Here is a 17,655-nt window from a genome sequence, read left to right on the forward strand (position 1 = left end):
CAGGAAAGTTGTAGGAAACTAGCTGTTCCTCAACCAGGGGTGTGAGACTTGAACCTTCTGTACCTCCTGCCCATTGGGGACTAGCTTCTGTACCTCCTGCCCAATGCTGGAGATCCCTTCTTGAGGTTGCATTTCATGCTGATGCTTTCAAGGGCGGGGAGGGCTGTGCCTGTGTTGGACCAGGTTGAGTCTACCATTCTATGCGGCCTCTTGCGTCCTGTGGTGAATTGCTGCACCAGACTGTGTCTGGAAGCCTGAGTGTGTTAAAAGCTATGCACATCCATGCAGCCAATTGGAAAGCAATCCTTCTTCACCAGATAAGTAGCCTCTTCGTGGAAATAGTCCCAGCCACAGGCTATTTCAACTGTGTGACTTCTGTAAGCAATGGAAGGGCTTACCTTGGTTTCCTGCAGCTTTGAGTTTAGTTGGAAATCTTTCATGTGGAAATACATCCAAGCAAATGCTATCATATGGAATTCAAATATCCACTTTATCCCTGAAGTCTTCAAAAAAGTGACAGCGATTTGTCAACTTGGATCTGGCCTTTCGAAATCATGCCCGCTGCTTCTTATTAAGTCATTAGGAAGGGACTCCCCTGGGTTTGCCATCCAATAATTTCCATTATTTTACCTGTTATCGACATTATGATGCATATAATAACATTGGGGGTGGAGGATTGAGAAATTGTTCAGTCTGACATGGCCAAAGAATGCACTGCTGTCACTCCTTGGAGCAATTTTACTCACAGTCAGTGACATAATAAATATCCTCCATTCATTTAGCCCCTAGCATTTACAGTAGCTATACATTTTAACCACAATTGCCCTCACCTTTAAGGATCTATGGAGATACCCTCCAGTCTATTTACTCCTCCACATCAATCAAAGTCCCATTAATTGTACATTTCCTTGCATTGAGATACGTCCCCTAATGTAGCACCCCACACTTCTCTGACTAAAATCCATTTGCCATTTTTCTGCCGTGACATTTTCCTCCTGTCTTATTTCTTTGCCACTACAGATACTGCTTGACTCATAAATGTTCTTCCAGCAGTGTAGGAAGGAACAGCAGATGCTGGTTTACCTCGAAGATAGACACAAAATGCTGGAGTAACTCAGCGGAACAGGCAGCATCTCTGGATAGAAGGAATGGATAATGTTTCAGGTCAAGACCCTTCTTCAGTGGTGACCCTGAAAGGTGACCCATTCCTTCTACCCAGAGATGCTGCCTGTTCCGCTGCATTTCGGCAGCATTTTGTGTCTAAGTTCTTCCAGCAGTTTGTTTTTTGCTCCGTATTCCGGCATCTTGCAGTCTCTCATATCGTTATCTACATCCTCTGCAGTCTAAAGCTTTTCTCCCAACTTTACGCCGCAGGGCTATTTTTATTTTGCCTGATGAGAAGCCAATTCAGTTCTGTTTTGTTCTGCATGGTACTCTCCTACTTGAGTGTTGCTGTTCCAATCATCCAGGCTGGTGGAGTGTACTCTATCAGTGTACTGACATACTGTGTAGGTGGTGAAATGCCTTTAGGTAGCTAGGAGGTCAATCAACGTTAAGTGAAATATTTATGTAGGTGGCCCAATTAAATTTATGTTCACTGATCACCCTTAGAATGATGGAACTTTAAGCTGCGTTGTTAACATCTCTTGTTGGAGATGACCATTGTGAATCATACCGTGAAGGCATGGACTATAATATCTGAGAACAGGGAACAGTCTGATCCCATGTATTCAATGTCCCCACTCCTGATAGTGCGTGTATCAATAACCTGTACCATCTACACGACGCACTGCAGCAACTCACCTAGACCTCTTAGTCAGCATCTTCCAAACCCACGTCTTCAACCAGCTAGAAGGACAAGGGTAGGAAAAGCATGGGAACACCACCACATGTAGAATGTCCTCCAAGCCAGACACCATCTTGATTTGGAAATATATCGCAGTTGCTCCACTGTTGCTGGGTCAAAATTCCAGAACTCTATCCCTAACAGCATTGGATGGTATACCCACACCTCGAAGACTGCAGCAGTTCAAGAAGGCAGCTCACTCCCACCTTCCCAAGAGCAACTAGGGATGGGTAATTTAATGTTGACTCAGCCTATGAAGCCCACATCCCTTGAATGAATTAAAAAAAAATGGTTGGTCATTAATGAAACTGACTGACCCAAGTGAATCTAAGAGGAACTCTGACTGCAATATGCTGGCTTTCAACAGAAGGAAGCATTAGTCTCTTGTGTCTCTGACTACAAGCACCTCCCTTTGTGTGAAGCATGATCCAGGTTTTAGACATACAGCGTGGAAACAGACGCTTCGGCCCACCGTGTCTGCGCCAACCAGCGATCCCCACACTAATACTGCCTTACCGAAGCCAATTATCCTACAAACCTACATGTCTTTGGAATGTGGGAGGAAAGCGGAGCACCCGGAGTAAACCCACAGGGTCACGGGGAGAGCGTACAAACTCCTTACAGACAGCATCTGTAGTCAGGATCGCACCTGGGTATTTGGCGCTGTAAGGCAGCAACTCTACTGCTGAGCCACCATGGCACCGGCTTGTTTCAAGAAAAAACATTAATGACCTTAAGCAATAACTGTTTCTCTCTCCAGTATCTGCCCGACTTGCTGAATGTTTCCAGTATTTTTATTACCAACATCCACAGTATTTTGCTTCTAGGTGTTTAAACAAGGTTGAAAGTGACCTATGTTTGATTATACTTCATTTGCAGGGTTTTTCATACCAAGGAAAAGACTTCGAATTTGGAAAGAGATAACAAGAGAATCTACAGCAAAACAACCATAAGAGAAAGCACTCGGAATCACAGCAGAAAAAAGGATAACCAAATGAATTAACCAAAAAGTTATTAATTAATGAACGATAGGCTCATTGTTTTTTTCCTTTTTGCTTCTTTTTATTGGTCCAGTCTGATGTCAATACAATCAAATCCATTTATATGCAACCCCGTAAAGGGACATTTATACCAGTCCCAGTTTGTTGCTCACTAAGTCAGCAATGATGCAGCCATTCCAGACTTCATGTATATTCAACTATTAGTGCCAGCTATGGTCATATCCTAACTATCCCCTGTCCGAGGATTTCATTCCGATATAAATCACACCATCTATAAAAGAGAGGTCACTGATGTATTTTGGTCCATTTACTTGTTCCCATGGCTGACAGGTATCAGAGAAGAGTAATGAAGAGATGTGGATCAAAGATTCCACAAAGCTTTATCCATTCAATCTTGTATCTTGGCAAACTGAAAAGGAGATGCACGTTCCTACTAAAGAAATGTCAATGGGTCATGTAACATGGCCAAGAGTATCTTAAATCTCCAAGAGACATCAATCAGTTGGGCCATTAGTGAAAAAAGAGTAGGAATCTTTACCACCCACCACATCCCGGCCAAAGCTCCACATAAACTGACCGGAACAAAGGAAAAGCTGGAACATTGCTGGTGTTGACAAAACTGGGTAGATGTGTAGATTCATAAACATTAAAGGGGAATGGAGAACAAACTGCACAGAAACTAAGGCTTGTGATCTGCTGTCCATCACTCAATACCAGACTGAGTTGTTAGGACTGGCTCACACTTCATTATGAATGGTTGAATGCTCCAGGAGCCCTTGAGATTAAATTATGATGGTTAATGTTTTGGGTCTTTTCCATTACACAATCAATCCACATTATAATAAATCTATAGGCCCATCTACATTTGCCAGCAATATTACCATGATCTCAACTGACCTACATGAGGGTCTAGATCAGTTAATCAGTATTTTCGTTCATCAAAGTGGGATTGTTGTGGTGGGTGAAGGAATCACCAGTGTCAATACTGCCTTATGTTATTTTTACTATTATTAAATGCAGAATGAATGCCCCACACCTGATGCACTTTTAACATCGACTCAATTATCACCCCCTAAGCCAATTTCCACATTCTGTCATTTCTAGTAGTGATGAAATTAGGAACCATTTTAGAATGAAGGCCGGTACTGGATTAAAATTCTACCGATCCCCTGTAAAACATCTAGCACCAATCGCCGCACATTATCCTTCGTATTCCATCTTACGATGCTGGAAATGAGTATGTTTTTTGCTCCTGTCACTATGCATCTGATGAGATGGGAAACTTTACACAGAAGGAATATCAGCTGGGCTGTTAACAGCTGAGGCAACAGACCTATTGGCGGGACTGATGGGTGGGGATATATGGACTTAGATATTGGAGAAAAAGGCAGAAAATTTGATTTTGAGAAACAACGACATTGTTTAAAAGAGATTAAAATGTATTAAAAATATAATTGTATGTACTAAATGCAGGTTAGGGACCGTATATAGACGACAGTGATGACTGATCAGCTTGTTCAAACATTTGGGTCTATTTTCTCACAAGCAATATCCTGGAAATGGTATCGCACAATATGTCTGACAATTAGGTGTCTAAATTCTCCATCACATGCTCTCATTATATAATAGGTTACTGTCTCCATTAGAACAGGAACCGAAGGAATTTAATGCACATAGTTATCATACAGTGTGATCAACAGGTCATTGTTTAAATAGGAGAACTTATTCAATGTCACTGCAGCAATTAAGCTAAACACTGCCCGTTTCACACCCCTAACCCAATTTTAGCTTGAGGGATAGACACAAAATGCTGGAGTAACTCAGCGGGCCAGGCAGTATCTCTGGAGCAAAAGGATGGGTGACATTTCGGGTTGGGACTCTTCTTCAGACTGAATGTAGAAGGTGGGGAATGAAGAGTTGGAGGCGGAAAAAGACCAGGACCAATTAAGGTCGGCACCAAATAACCACAGGAAGGGAAGTGCCCTGAGAGGCACATTTGTGTTTATCGTTGGTTCAAACCAGCATCTTCAATTCTTTGTTTCTACATTTTGGCTTGAGGGACTTTGGAAAGCAAAGAGTATTGATCTTGAATGCAAATGTGAAGTCTTGCACTTTGAAAGGTCAAACATAGCCCTGCCATTAATGTTACAGTTAATGGCAGGACTCATTACATCATTGATATGTCGAGGGATCTTGGACTCCAAGTTCTCAGCTCCCTGACAGTTCAAAACAAGTAGATGGAGTGGTAAAGAAAGTGTGTGCATATCGCCTTCAATGATCGGTGCATTGAGTATAAGAATCAAGAAATCATGTTGCAGCTTTATAAAACTCTGGTTAGGTTGCATTTTGAGTATTACATGCAGTTCTGGTCACCCCATTACAGGAAGGTTGTGGAGACATTGGGGAGGGTGCAGAAGAGGTTTACCAAGATGCTGCCAGTATAGAGGGTAATAACTACAAGGAGAGGTTGGACAAACATGGATTGTGTTTCTCTGGAGCATCGGAGACTGAGAAACAGTCTATATAACTGATAAAAGTTTCATAAATTACGAGAGGCGTAGATAGGGTAAACAGAATATTTCTTCCAAGGGGGAAATTTCAAAGAATAGGTTTGAGGTAAGTGGGGGAAGGTTTTGAGGAGATGTGCAGGGCAAGTTTTCTACACAGAGAGTGGTGGGTGTCTGGTACCTGCTGCCAGAGGAGCTGGTGGAAGCAGAAACAATAGTGGTGGTTAAGAGGTGGCACATGGATAAACAGGGAATGAAGGGATATGAATTGTGTAGGCAGAGGAGATTCATTAATTTGGCATCATTTACAGCACTAATTGTGTTCCTCTGCTGCATTGTGCTATGTTCTATGTTCTTGGGAGGCAATCCTCTTATATTATCACATCCTGAAAACATGCGAGGTAATGACATGCTGACTCAAGAGCTCACACTACTTCAGTGAGGAACACCCTGGGACTTGGTTCACAGTTTCAAGTAGGAACAAGGCAGCTGTATCCAACTCACTCGACAACAGGCAAATGAAGGCATTTGTATCTAAAATGGAACACGCGCACAAAATGCAAATATAAAAACTGCCAATGTCTGAAGTTATAGCAATCTACAAAAAGGGTCTGTAGTTAAGTATTTATACACAAAAATAGTCACAGACATCAAACCATCAGATACTATAACCTCACTAGAATATTACAATAATTGTACTATCCTGGAAAATTTACAACCAGACAGAAATGTTTTGTTCAAAGAACATATTTACACAGTCGATAGCAGAGATTGGAGCCGCCTGTCTCCATTCTGCTTAGGTAGAATTCCACCTTCTTCCTGCGGGAATCAGGAGGTCCTGGGTGTCAGCTTCAAGGGTTCGATTTCCTCCTTCCTCCTGGCACAGTGTTTCTTTTCCAGGTAAGGTCAGAGCCTGTAAACCTTTCACGTTTTAAATCTGCTCCAATAATAAGCAAAAAACACTGACGGGGACTACAATGTGTGGTGGTGGAATAAACCTGGCTACTTCAGAAATGTGAAATAACCTTCACGTTTTTCCATTCCACTGAAGTATAAGTTTAAACCGTCTTTGCTCCTTCTCTATAATAATCCAAGCAATGATAATGTTATTTACCCTACAACAGTACTAAGTTGGTGTTCCGTTGAAATTAAATCATACAATATATATTAATCTAAAGCAATCAGCAGAAATTTCAGAACCAAATTACCCATTGGGTGTTTTGTAAGGAAAATCTATTTCTGTTGGTTTAAGGCCTTGCTTGATATATAATATATACAGTGCCAGCATACAGTACCAGAGTGCAAGATTGAGCTTCCTAACATATAAACAGACACTGCTCCACCATGCTGAGCTAAAGAGACCTTTTTGAAACTGAGACTGTCAGGCTTCATGGGTGAGCCTGCAGCATCTAAAAGCAACCACATGTGTCTGATCTCAGGGCAAACACTTACCACCTGTCATAAGCTATCATCCTCAACAGCAACAATCACATTTGACCCAACAGAACATCCCAAGGAGATGTGGAAAGCAAAAGGAAACACAGCAGAGGCAGGTTGAGGGGAGGAGGTAGAGGTTACAATGGGTGAACAAGCGCTTCAAGGGACAGATCTAATGGAAGCAAAGGGTTTAAAAAGACTCCATTAAATCTGTGTAACATTCAGATTTCTTCAACATCCTCGCTTTGTTCATTCACCATTGATTGTGTTTCTATTCAGTGGAAGCACACGGAGGTGGGCAGGACCGTACAGGAGAGAAGTCTATGTTTCCTCAAAGTCGAATGGCAATTATCAAACGGATCTTGAATAAAACCGAGTGGCAGCTGTGGTTGAGTTGGTAGTGCTAATGACCTTACGTGAGAAACATGGGTTGCAACCCCACTGTGGAGATATGACCACAAATGTCTATACTGGCGATCCAATGAAATAACCCCTCCTTGTTCAGCGTAGCACTGCAGGAGTGCTTCATTGCCCGATTATCAACAAGATAAAAGCTGCAGGACCCACCGCCTTCTCACAGGAGACCCAACCTGCAGGGTTATCCTTGCTTCCTGGCCAATATTTATCATTCATTCAACCCCAAAACAAAATATCTGGTCATCATACTGGTATTTCTACAAAGTTCTCCTTCACCGTCACCTGTAGTTCAACAGTAGCTACACTTTAAAAACACTTGTGAAGCCCTTTGAGGAAACCTGAGACAGTGTACGGCACTATGTAAATGTAAATGGTTTTATTTTGACCGTGATTGCTTTTAAATGCTTTAACGCAGTGCAGGGTTCTCTTTCTGAAAGGTCCAAATCCAGAAGCGCAACTATTTTTTTTTTTAAAAAGGATATATTCCAATCAAGATTCTGAACAATTACCAAAAATATTATTTGCAACAACATCCCAAACGACCTAATTTGAAGATTCATTGGTAAGGTGCTGCAGAATGAGATCGCTGAATGACAAAAGCCATGTGAAAGATTGCCCTAATGCACATAGTTTAATCGCAGCCACACAGGCATTTTATGAAATATGTAAGAAGGATCTGCAGATGCTGGTTTAAACCAAAGATAGACACAAAAAGCTGGAGTAACTCAGCGGGACAGGCAGCATCTCTGGAGAGAAGGAATGGGTGACGTTTCAGGTCGAGGTCCTTCATCAGATTGGCCTGTTTCCTTTATCATAGTTACTTTTTTGCATATCTTTCATTCATTGTTCTTTATCTCTCCATGTCACCATCTATATCTCTCGTTTCCCTTATCCTTAACCAGTCCGAAGAAGGGTCTCGACGTGAAACGTCACCCATTCCTTCTCTCCAGAGATGCTGCCTGTCCCGCTGAGTTACTCCAGCTTTTTGTGTCTATCTACAATGAAATATTCTGTTTGTTTGGATGAAGTCTGCATTCCCTTCGAGTAGCCAAACAATGATTGCACGTCTAAACTCAGCAGCAGTTGGTGCTGTGGAGGCCCAGGGATAAAAAGCTTGGCTGTTTTTGATCAGTTCCTTCCTCTGTGACTCTGAAGCCCTCATTTAGCCCAGCTCAATAGCTGACGGCATGGACTGCCACTGCAACCTGGGACCAGCCCGGTCAGTGGGGACTGGCAGGCACGGACCATCGCCTCTCAGCTGACTGAGAGAGTGACAGTAGCTGAGAAATTGAATCTTCCTCTGAGCAAAGTCTCAGTAAAGACCTTGGTGCCAACCTGAAATAGCCTTGAATGTTTGTACATTGGATGGGACACAACTATTTCCTTATTCCATCCACTTAAGGCCTCCATGCATTGTGACTGCAGATTGCTAAAAACCGTTCCGAAATTTGTGTTCAACACATTTGAATCCTTTTTTCCTAAAATGCCCTACTAAAAGTAAACAAAAAGAACAGTGTTTCACTTAAAACAAATAAAATCAATTGTGCTCAAGGGTGCTTATTAAATGTCTGTCTCCATCCCTCAGCAGTACATCAACTTGCTAGTTACAGCCTGCATGTTGAGAAAAAAAGCAGCCACTCTTTACAACCGACTCTCTCAGTGCTCTCTAGCACTGGGGATGGACCACGTCCTCCTGTCCTCTACCTTGTACCCCAGTCACCATGAGCGGACATTGGATGCAACATCGCTCACATGCAAACCCACCGTAAACATGACAGAACCCCTGAAGAGATGGTCTTCCACACTGCTTGCAGGAGACTTTGCTTGAATTAACATTACATAGCATCTCAACGAGACGTTCCAATGTGTACAAAATAGAATACTTTTCCACATAGTTCTCTTTTCGCAAAATGCAGCCACTGAGCTATCAGATTCCATGTAAACCTTTTAAGCCTGCACTAGGATACATGTGCCCTTTTACCAAGCAGTGAGTATTCACTTTGCAGCCCGATATGTTACCTCTGCTACCACTCCAGCAATGACAACAGCAGAGGGCATGTCCCAAGAACATAAAGCTGCATGGGCTATTGGGTATCAATGTGTAATGAGCAATTTAAGCAAAGTTAACGTGAATGCTGATAGATGACCAAGGCTCTCCAACTTCATTAAATCCGTTGACCTTATCCACTCATTGCATCGGCGAGATACAGCTTGTCGGAATGCTACCACCACTGAACTGCTCGCTTGTAGTAAATGCAACAATGCCATTTTTTTAGTTTTGACTTCCGTGCTCCAGTTTTGGTATGAGTGGAGGGGAAGGAAAGGGGGTCGGGTAACAATAAACACCGACATTCACAGACACGTCTGAGATTCGAGTTGCCAACAACCTATGCTGTCATAAACGGCAGCAGGCATGCAGGGTCTGGGACGGTGCGGGTTGAGGTGGGGTAAGGTGGTGGGAGGAGATAGATGGTGGGAGAGGGGGAGGGATTCCCCATCATCTGCTCGCAGGAGGTTACACCGCCGTCTCCTGATCCTCGCGCTGAATCATCTGGTAGTGCTGCCGGTTCTCCAGGTACGCTGCCAACTCCAGGTCCAGAGCTTTCTCAGCTTTGTTTTTTGGCGTGTCCCCCTGCGAAAACAAAACGAGGCAGGCAAAGTCAGCCCCGAAACATGCACCTGCAGCACCACATATAGAAGTGAGATCGACCGATTGACCAAATGGTGCCAGCACAACAACCTGGCGTAACATCAGCAAAACCAAGGAACTGATTGTGCACTTTAGGAGGGGTAGGATAGGGACCCACAATCCCGTTAATATAAATGGGACGGTGGTGGAAAGGGTCAAAAACTTCAAATTTCTGGGCGTGCATATTTCCGAAGATCTTTCTTGGTCCCAAGCACACGGATGCAATTATAAAGAAGGCACATCAGCGCCTCTACTTCCTGAGAATATTACAGAGAGTTGGTATGTCAAGGAGGACTCCCTCGAACTTCTACAGATGCACAGTAGAGAACACACTGACTGGCTGCATCGTGGCTTGGTTCGGCAACTTGAATGTCCAGGAGCGGAAAAGACTGCAAAAAGTTGTGACCACTGCCCAGTCCGTCACCGGCTCTGACCTCCCCACCATCGAAGGGATCTATCGCAGTCGCTGCCTCAAAAAGGCTGCCAACATCATCAAAGACCCACACCATCCTGGTCACACACTCAACTCACCGTTGCCATCGGGAAGAAGGTACACGAGCCTGAAATCTGTAACATCCAGGTTCAGGAACAGCTTCTTCCCCACAGCCATCAGGCTATTAAACACGACATCAAATAAGCTCTGAACAATAACAGTCTATTATTACTATTGCACTTTATCTGTTTATTTATTGTGTGTCTATGGTCTATGGTCTATAGACACACTGTACTTTTATCTCCCGTTCTGTATTATGTCAACATACTCTGTTGTGCTGCAGCAAGTAAGAATTTAATTGTCCTATCTGGGACACATGACAATAAAACACTCTTGACTGAAGGCAGATAAATCCCCAGGGCCAGTTGGTCTGCATCCCAGAGTACTTAAGGAGGTGGCCCTAGAAATTGTGGATGCATTGGTGATCATTTTCCAATGTTCTCTCAACTCTGGATCAGTTCATGTGGACTGGAGGGTAGCCACTTTTTAAGAAAGGAGGGAGAGAGAAACCGGGGAATTATAGACCAGTTAGCCTTACATCGGTAGTGGGGAAGTTGCTGGAGTCGATTATTAAAGTTGTAATAGCAGCGCATTTGAAAAGCAGTAACAGGATTGATCAAAGTCAGCATGGATTTATGAAGGGGAAATCATAACTTTTAGAATTATTTGAGTATGTAACAATAGAATGCATAAGGGAGAGCCAGTGGATGTGGTGTATCTGGACTTTCAAAAAGCCTTTGACAGGGTCCCACACAAGAGATTAGTGTGCAAAATTAGAGCACATGGTATTGGGAGTAGAGTATAGACATGGATAGAGAACTGGTTGGCAGACAGGAAGCAAAGAGTAGGAATTAACGGGTCCTTTTCATAATGGCAGGCAGTGACTAGTGGATGCCGCAAGGCTCAGTGCTGGGACCCCAGTTGTTTACAATATATGTTAACGATTTGGGCGAGGGAATTAAATGTAACATCTCTAAGTTTGCAGATGACACAAAGCTGGGTGGCAGTGTGAGCTGCGAGGAGGATGCTATGAGGCTGCAGTGTGACTTGGGTGAGTGGGCAGAAGCATGGCAGGTACAGTATAATGTGGATAAATGTGAGGTTATCCACTTTGATGGCAAGAACGGGAATGGTGTCAGATTTGGAGAAGGGGAGGTGCAACGAGACCTGGGTGTGCTTGTACATCAGTCACTGAAAGTAAGCATGCAGGTACAGCAGGCAGTGAAGAAAGCCAAAGGCATGTTAGCCTTCATTGCGAGAGGATTCGAGTTTAAGAGCAAGGAGGTCCTACTGCATTTGTACAGGACCCTGGTGAGACCGTACCTGGAGTATTGTGTGTAATGTTGGTCTCCTAATTTGAGGAATTGCTGTTGAGGGAGTACAATGTTGGTTAACCAGGTTAATTCCTGGGATGGCGGGACTAACGTATGGTGAAAGAATGGGTCAACTGGACTTGTATTAGCTGGAATTTAGAAGGATGAGAGGGAATTCTTATAGAAACATATACAATTCTTAGAGGATTGGACAGTGTAGATGCCTGGAAAAGTGTTCTCGATGTTGGGGGAGCCCAGAACCAGGGGGTCATAGTTTAAGAATAAGGGGTAGGCCATTTAGGACTGAGATGAGGAAAAAGTTTTTCACCCAGAGAGTTGTAAATCTGTGGAATTCTCTGCCACAGAAGGCAGTGGAGGCCAATTCACTGGATTTTTTCAAGAGAGAGTTAGAGATTTAGCTCTTAGTGCTAAGGGGTACAGATTTTGGATGATCAGCCATGATTATATTGAATGGCGGTGCTGGCTTGAAGGTCCGAATGGCCTACTTTCTACTTTATAGGTGCCGAATGGCACCTATTTTCTATGTTTCTACAACAAAATAGCTGGTAATAACCGCGTTGCTGTTTTGGAGAGCTTCAGTGTGAAATTGGTGATGTGTTTTCTACATTGTATTGCTCTTCAAAAGCTATTTATTAGATGGAATGGCTTTGGGGTGTCCTAAAGATGCAATATAAACACATGTCTTTTTTTGCTGTGGATGCGACAATGCTCTCATTCTAGCATCCAGCACAGTCAGCTCTGTGCACTTACTGAATGCCAGGACTAACAACTCCTTGCACCTCACTCTCAAGAATAACAATGGCATGCAGCAAACAGTGAGTTGCTTCTTGTCAGAAGAAGATTACATCTGGCATGATCGTGCAGGGAGATGGCTGCACTGAAATTCCTGACTGTCTAGAAAACAGGTCAAAGGCTCAGTCCGCCATTTGCATTATCCGGTTTTTAAAGGAGGAATGAATCTCTTAAGACCAATTTTTTTAAATCCCTTTTCTGACCTTTCCTCTTTGTTTCTGCTTTGCAAAGTTACTCTGTATCTTTAAAAGTCTGTTACTGTCCATTATGAATCAAAAGCAGCCTAATTATCTGTTTTTAGAATAGTTTTAGCAAGGTCAGTGCAAACAAAGCACTGCCAAAACTGGTGCTGTTGTTCCTTCAGAGCGGGAGTGCCGGGTAGAGGCAGAATACTATAGTCAAGAGTGTTTACTCATCATATGTACCTAAACGGAACAATACAATTCGTATTTGCAGCAGCACAACAGGTCTGTAAACACAGTAGTCAATAGACAACAGAATAAAACAAAAAAAAGTTCATTAAATAAAAAAAACATTACTGTAAAACAAAACGAAAGCCCCTAATGCAAACAAGGTAGTTCGTAGTTCAAAGTTGAGTTGGTATTTGTAGGGTTGAATGGCCTTATGGTTGTTGGAAACTGTTCCGAAAGCAGGAGGTCACGGATTTCAGACAAGGTTTGTTGTTGAGGTTTGTGGAGAAGGTAGTTGGGAGAGGGGCAGCAATGACAACATTCGTCCCTGGTGACTATGGATTAGTTGAACCGGTAACACAAGAGAGAAACCAGCAACACCATTGCTCCATAGATGCTGCCTCACCCGCTGAGTTTCTCCAGCACTTTTGTCTACCTTCGATTTTCCAGCATCTGCAGTTCCTTCCAAACACCATTGGAACTGATGCCCAAGAAGCTTTGTAGGACATATCCCAACGTTAGTTGATAAATGCAGTTCAGTACTGGACGCTCATTTAAAAATGGTGCCTTGACTTTGTTGTTTTTGTAATATTTTTCTAATTTATAGTTGGAAAGTTAGTCTAGATTGGCTATGCAAAGAGGAGTCCTGTTTTATATCTCGCTTGAATTTCTCCCCCAAAAGGCTTTGTAAGAAAAAAAACTGGTGCTGCACTGATGATGCTGATATTGGGACAAGTAACCATGGATTGGGATTTTAAGTCCGAAGAAGGGCCTCAACCCGAAACATCACCTATTCCTTTTCTCCAGATTGCTGTCTGACCTGCTGAGTTACTGCAGCTTTGTGTGTCTATCTTCGGTTAAAACCAGCATCTGTAGTTCCTTCCTACACATTTGGATTTTAAGTGTTCTCCTTGCAACATCGAAGGAGGCCATTTGGCCCGTTAAGTCCATGCTGGCTCCAGTAATCCCATCAATCCAATTGCAGCATTTACTGAAGAAGGAATCTGACGAGAAACATCGCCTGTCCATGTTCTCCAGTCATGCTGCCTGACCTGCTGAGTTACTCCAGCACGTTGCCCCATTTACATCCTGCAACCTTTTCTCTCATCAAATGCCCGATAATTCCTCTCAATTTTCTTCCCACCCATCTGTACCATGGATGACTTGCTGTGGCCAATTAACCCCGTAAGGGCCTGTCCCACATAGGCTATTTTTTAGGTGACTGCCGGCAACTAGGCTGTTGCCACATGGTCGCCCGGATGTAGCCTGTATGGTCGTGAGTAGTCTCCTCAGTCACCCAAAGAGTCGTAGCGTTTTTCTGGTCGCCGCTGGATTTTGAAATGTTCACAACTTTTCGGCGACAGTCGGCGACTGTGGGCTTGTTGTAGCTTGTCTTCTCCTGACGTAGGTGCTGTCGTAGGTTGTCGCCAGGTGACGTAAGTTGTCGCCAGTGCTGACTTCGGTGAATTCCATTGTCGTAGTTGCCGGCAGTCGCCTAAAAAAATCACCTAAGTGGGACAGGCCCATTAGTCCAGTCGCCGGTTTTTCGGCAACCTGCTACGACCATGACAGTCACCGGCAGTCGCCTAAAAAAATCACCTAGTGGGACAGGCCCTTTAGTGAAACTTTGGGATGCGGGAGGAAACCGAAGCACACGGGAGGGGACACCCGGAGCAGTCGGAGGGAGAACATGCAAACTCCACTCAGAGAGCAGTTGTGGTCGCTGGGGTTTTGAGGCAGTTGCTCCAGTCCCTGTACCATGGACCTTGCAAAAACAGATCAAGAGGTAGGAAGGGAAATGCATAACTGTGAACCAATGAAGCTTCCTTTTACTGGGCTTTCTTTAATGTAAAGGCTGGAGATGTAATGATAGAGGGACTTGTGCACTCGATGGCATTGTGAGCCTAATCTCTGAGCTGAACTGGCGGCTCTCACAGCTCTCTCCGTACTGACCGCTCTAGCCAGCTGGACACCATCCATTAGCCTGCTCCTTCGTCACACAGGAGGGTCCCTCCATTATCCTTGCACTACTTTCTGCCACCCCACAGGCTCAGCAAAGTTGGCTATAGTAAATGATTAAGAGTAATAGAGTGAATCACACATTAATCCTGGAGGGCAGGATAAAAATAAAAAACTGTTCCAAATTCCTTGTAACTTTCCTGTTCTTTGGCAGAATTTGCTTTAAAAAGAGACTTCTATGTTAATTTCATTAAACCTCTCTCCCACCCGAACATTGATAGAAATGCAAGTACAGTTCTTGGCTCGTATCCCATTTGTAGTTTTATATTTAAGACTCACGTGATTGAAGAGATCCTTGAGGGGAAAATATCAGCTTCAAACAGTTTTAAGAGGTCTGTTTAAGTGCCAGTGTGGACTAATGATTAGTACAGCAATGGAATTAGCAGAAACTCTTTCTGTTGCCCTGTGGAATATAATGAACGAGGTTGTCTAAGTTGGGAATTTTCGTGATTGATTCTCCACTTGGTCACAAGTTTAAATTGAAGGGCAAACCATAGAGCACACATCTGAATACCCTGCTTGATACGCAGTGACTGCCCTGACAGAAGCAGATGTGTAAGATTGTAAGAATAATGGAAATTTACAGCTCTTTCCTTGATTATTTTGTTCTAAGATTCCTTCCGCGAACATCCACATAGCATCTCAATCTTTCCAGAATTGAAGCAAGTAACTGGAACACCTTTACAAAGGTCTAACGGAAAATTAAAGCATCCAATCTATACTTTGATTAAAAGGCAGGTTTGGGACCCAGGAAGATTCCATTGACAGTTCAAGGGAAACTCACTACTTGTCGACCTATTTAAATTAAATGTTTTCAGTGTGTGTGCACTTTTGCAAGTTGTGAAACTATTCAGGTACCAGTAATGCCTCTGTTTTGAAGCTCGTAGCATTTAGCGGACATGTATTACCTATCGCCTCAAGATTTTGAGACTTTCCTTGCCAAATACTGATGAATTGAGTTGTAGAATTGCATTGACTATGAATACTCATAGTCAATTGAGCCACAGACTAATTTGTCCCTGTTCAAGACAAATGATTTACAGATATTGAGTTATCCTGCAGAATATGCCTCTTGCTTTCCTTTAACTTGCTTCACAGTCGTGATAAGGTCAGCCCCACCTTGGTAAGCTGAAACAATGAAATGGATTTTCAACCCAACTTCCCCCAACTCTTCATATTGGCAGGCAAATTCCACACAATCTTTATGAATGAACTCTGAATGAAAGCCATTTCCTGAACAACTTTTCAGCCACCTATTTATTTCCCCTGCGGTTTCGTGGTTCAGGGCTGGTCGTGATGAAACTAAAGTGTGCGCCTATGAGTTACAATGCCACCCGGAGCCCTTTGAGATCTGTGCAAGGAAGCAGAAACTACCATTGTACAAAGCCTTTTGGCTAAGATGAAGTGTAGTATCTGTTCTTATCAGAGGTAAAAGAGAACATCTGTTCTTATTAGAACAGTGAAAGGGGCTATCTGTTCTTGTTAGAACAGTCCTGGCGGTCCATTAAGGACAAGAGCTGCAGATTGCGGTGTAGAATCGTAGCAATGGCAGCTGCAATTGGAGCGAGAGGACAGGCTATCCGCTATACCCTGAGGATTAGTGTAAAGGACCTCAGCAAGGGGATTCCCTTCTCACGAGACCTGTTCGTGAAGAAGGTCTTGCTTGAGACCTGCAAGTTTGAGGCCAAAGACATCTACTGCCTCCAGGACTTCCCGGGTAACGGATACTTCGATGTTACCTTCATGCATCCGACGGGATGGCAAATGTTTATGAAAGATTTCCAGGAAAAGGGGAATGAAGCTCCGCTGTCGCTGCTGAAAATGCAGCCACTCTTCACCCTCCCAAACCAGAAAGAAAGGATGATCACGGTGCACATGTTCAACCCACATGTGCCCGTAGTGGATGTCCTCACCTTCCTTGCTCGCTACGTCGAAGGAGCAGGGAACTGCGTGGACGTGAAGGACCTGCATGGGATTTGGACGAGCAAGCGGCAGGTCAAGGTAAAGCTGAGGGTGGGCAAGGAAGGAGCATTCCTCCACCCTCCCTCGGTGTTCGCAATTGGAGGAAACCGAGGTTATTTGAGTTACGTGGGGCAGCCCAGACTATGCAGGAGATGTAACAAGCCTGGGCATGTGGTGGCCCAATGCACTGCAGTGGTCTGCAAAAATTGCAAGACGGAGGGCCTACGAGACAAAGGACTGTCAGGCCAGCAAGAACTGCAACCTGTGTGGGGAGGGAGGCCACCTTTACAGGGCCTGCCCAAAAAGAGCCTGCATTTACGCACAGGCGACAAGAGGGGCGGCTTCCAGCACCCCCAGGGTAGGTGAGACACCCACTACCACTGCCAAGTCCCCAGCAGAAATGGGTAACAGGGATGAGGACAGCCCAACCACCTCAACCACTTCGAGCCCCCAAGTGCCAGGAGAACTCCAGCACCAAGCCCAGGAGGGAGAGACGATGGAGGAGGGGGGAGAGCAGAATTGGACGACGGTGACGTATAGAAAACACCAGAGGGGTCAGCACAAGGAGCAGAGGCCAGAAGGGGTTGGCAAGCCCAAAAACCCCCCCAAAAAAACGATCTCTCTCCCTGACAGAAGGCAGCAACCTCTCCTCGTCGGAGGATGAGGCGAACGGGAAACCCCACAGGAAGAAAACCGGGGAGGAAAGGAGAAGGTCCAGGCCGATTGTCCACCAGCACCAGGAGACCGA

At 44.1% G+C, this 17,655-nt stretch overlaps 1 protein-coding gene across 6 annotated transcripts in view; it reads right to left on the reverse strand.

The window, feature by feature from the left end:
- Window positions 1-8,685: 8,685 nt before the first annotated feature.
- dgkz (diacylglycerol kinase zeta) overlaps window positions 8,686-17,655 on the reverse strand; it is a 549,506-nt gene continuing 540,536 nt past the window's right edge. For all 6 annotated transcript variants that reach the window (XM_033039211.1, XM_033039212.1, XM_033039207.1 and 3 more), the window contains one exon: window positions 8,686-9,840. In XM_033039211.1, the coding sequence (XP_032895102.1) occupies window positions 9,724-9,840 (117 nt within the window). In that variant the 3' untranslated portion in view covers window positions 8,686-9,723. The remainder of the gene's footprint in view (window positions 9,841-17,655) is intronic.

This window comes from Amblyraja radiata, chromosome 20 (assembly GCF_010909765.2).
Source record: "Amblyraja radiata isolate CabotCenter1 chromosome 20, sAmbRad1.1.pri, whole genome shotgun sequence".
In the NCBI taxonomy this organism is placed as follows: Eukaryota; Metazoa; Chordata; class Chondrichthyes; order Rajiformes; family Rajidae; genus Amblyraja; species Amblyraja radiata.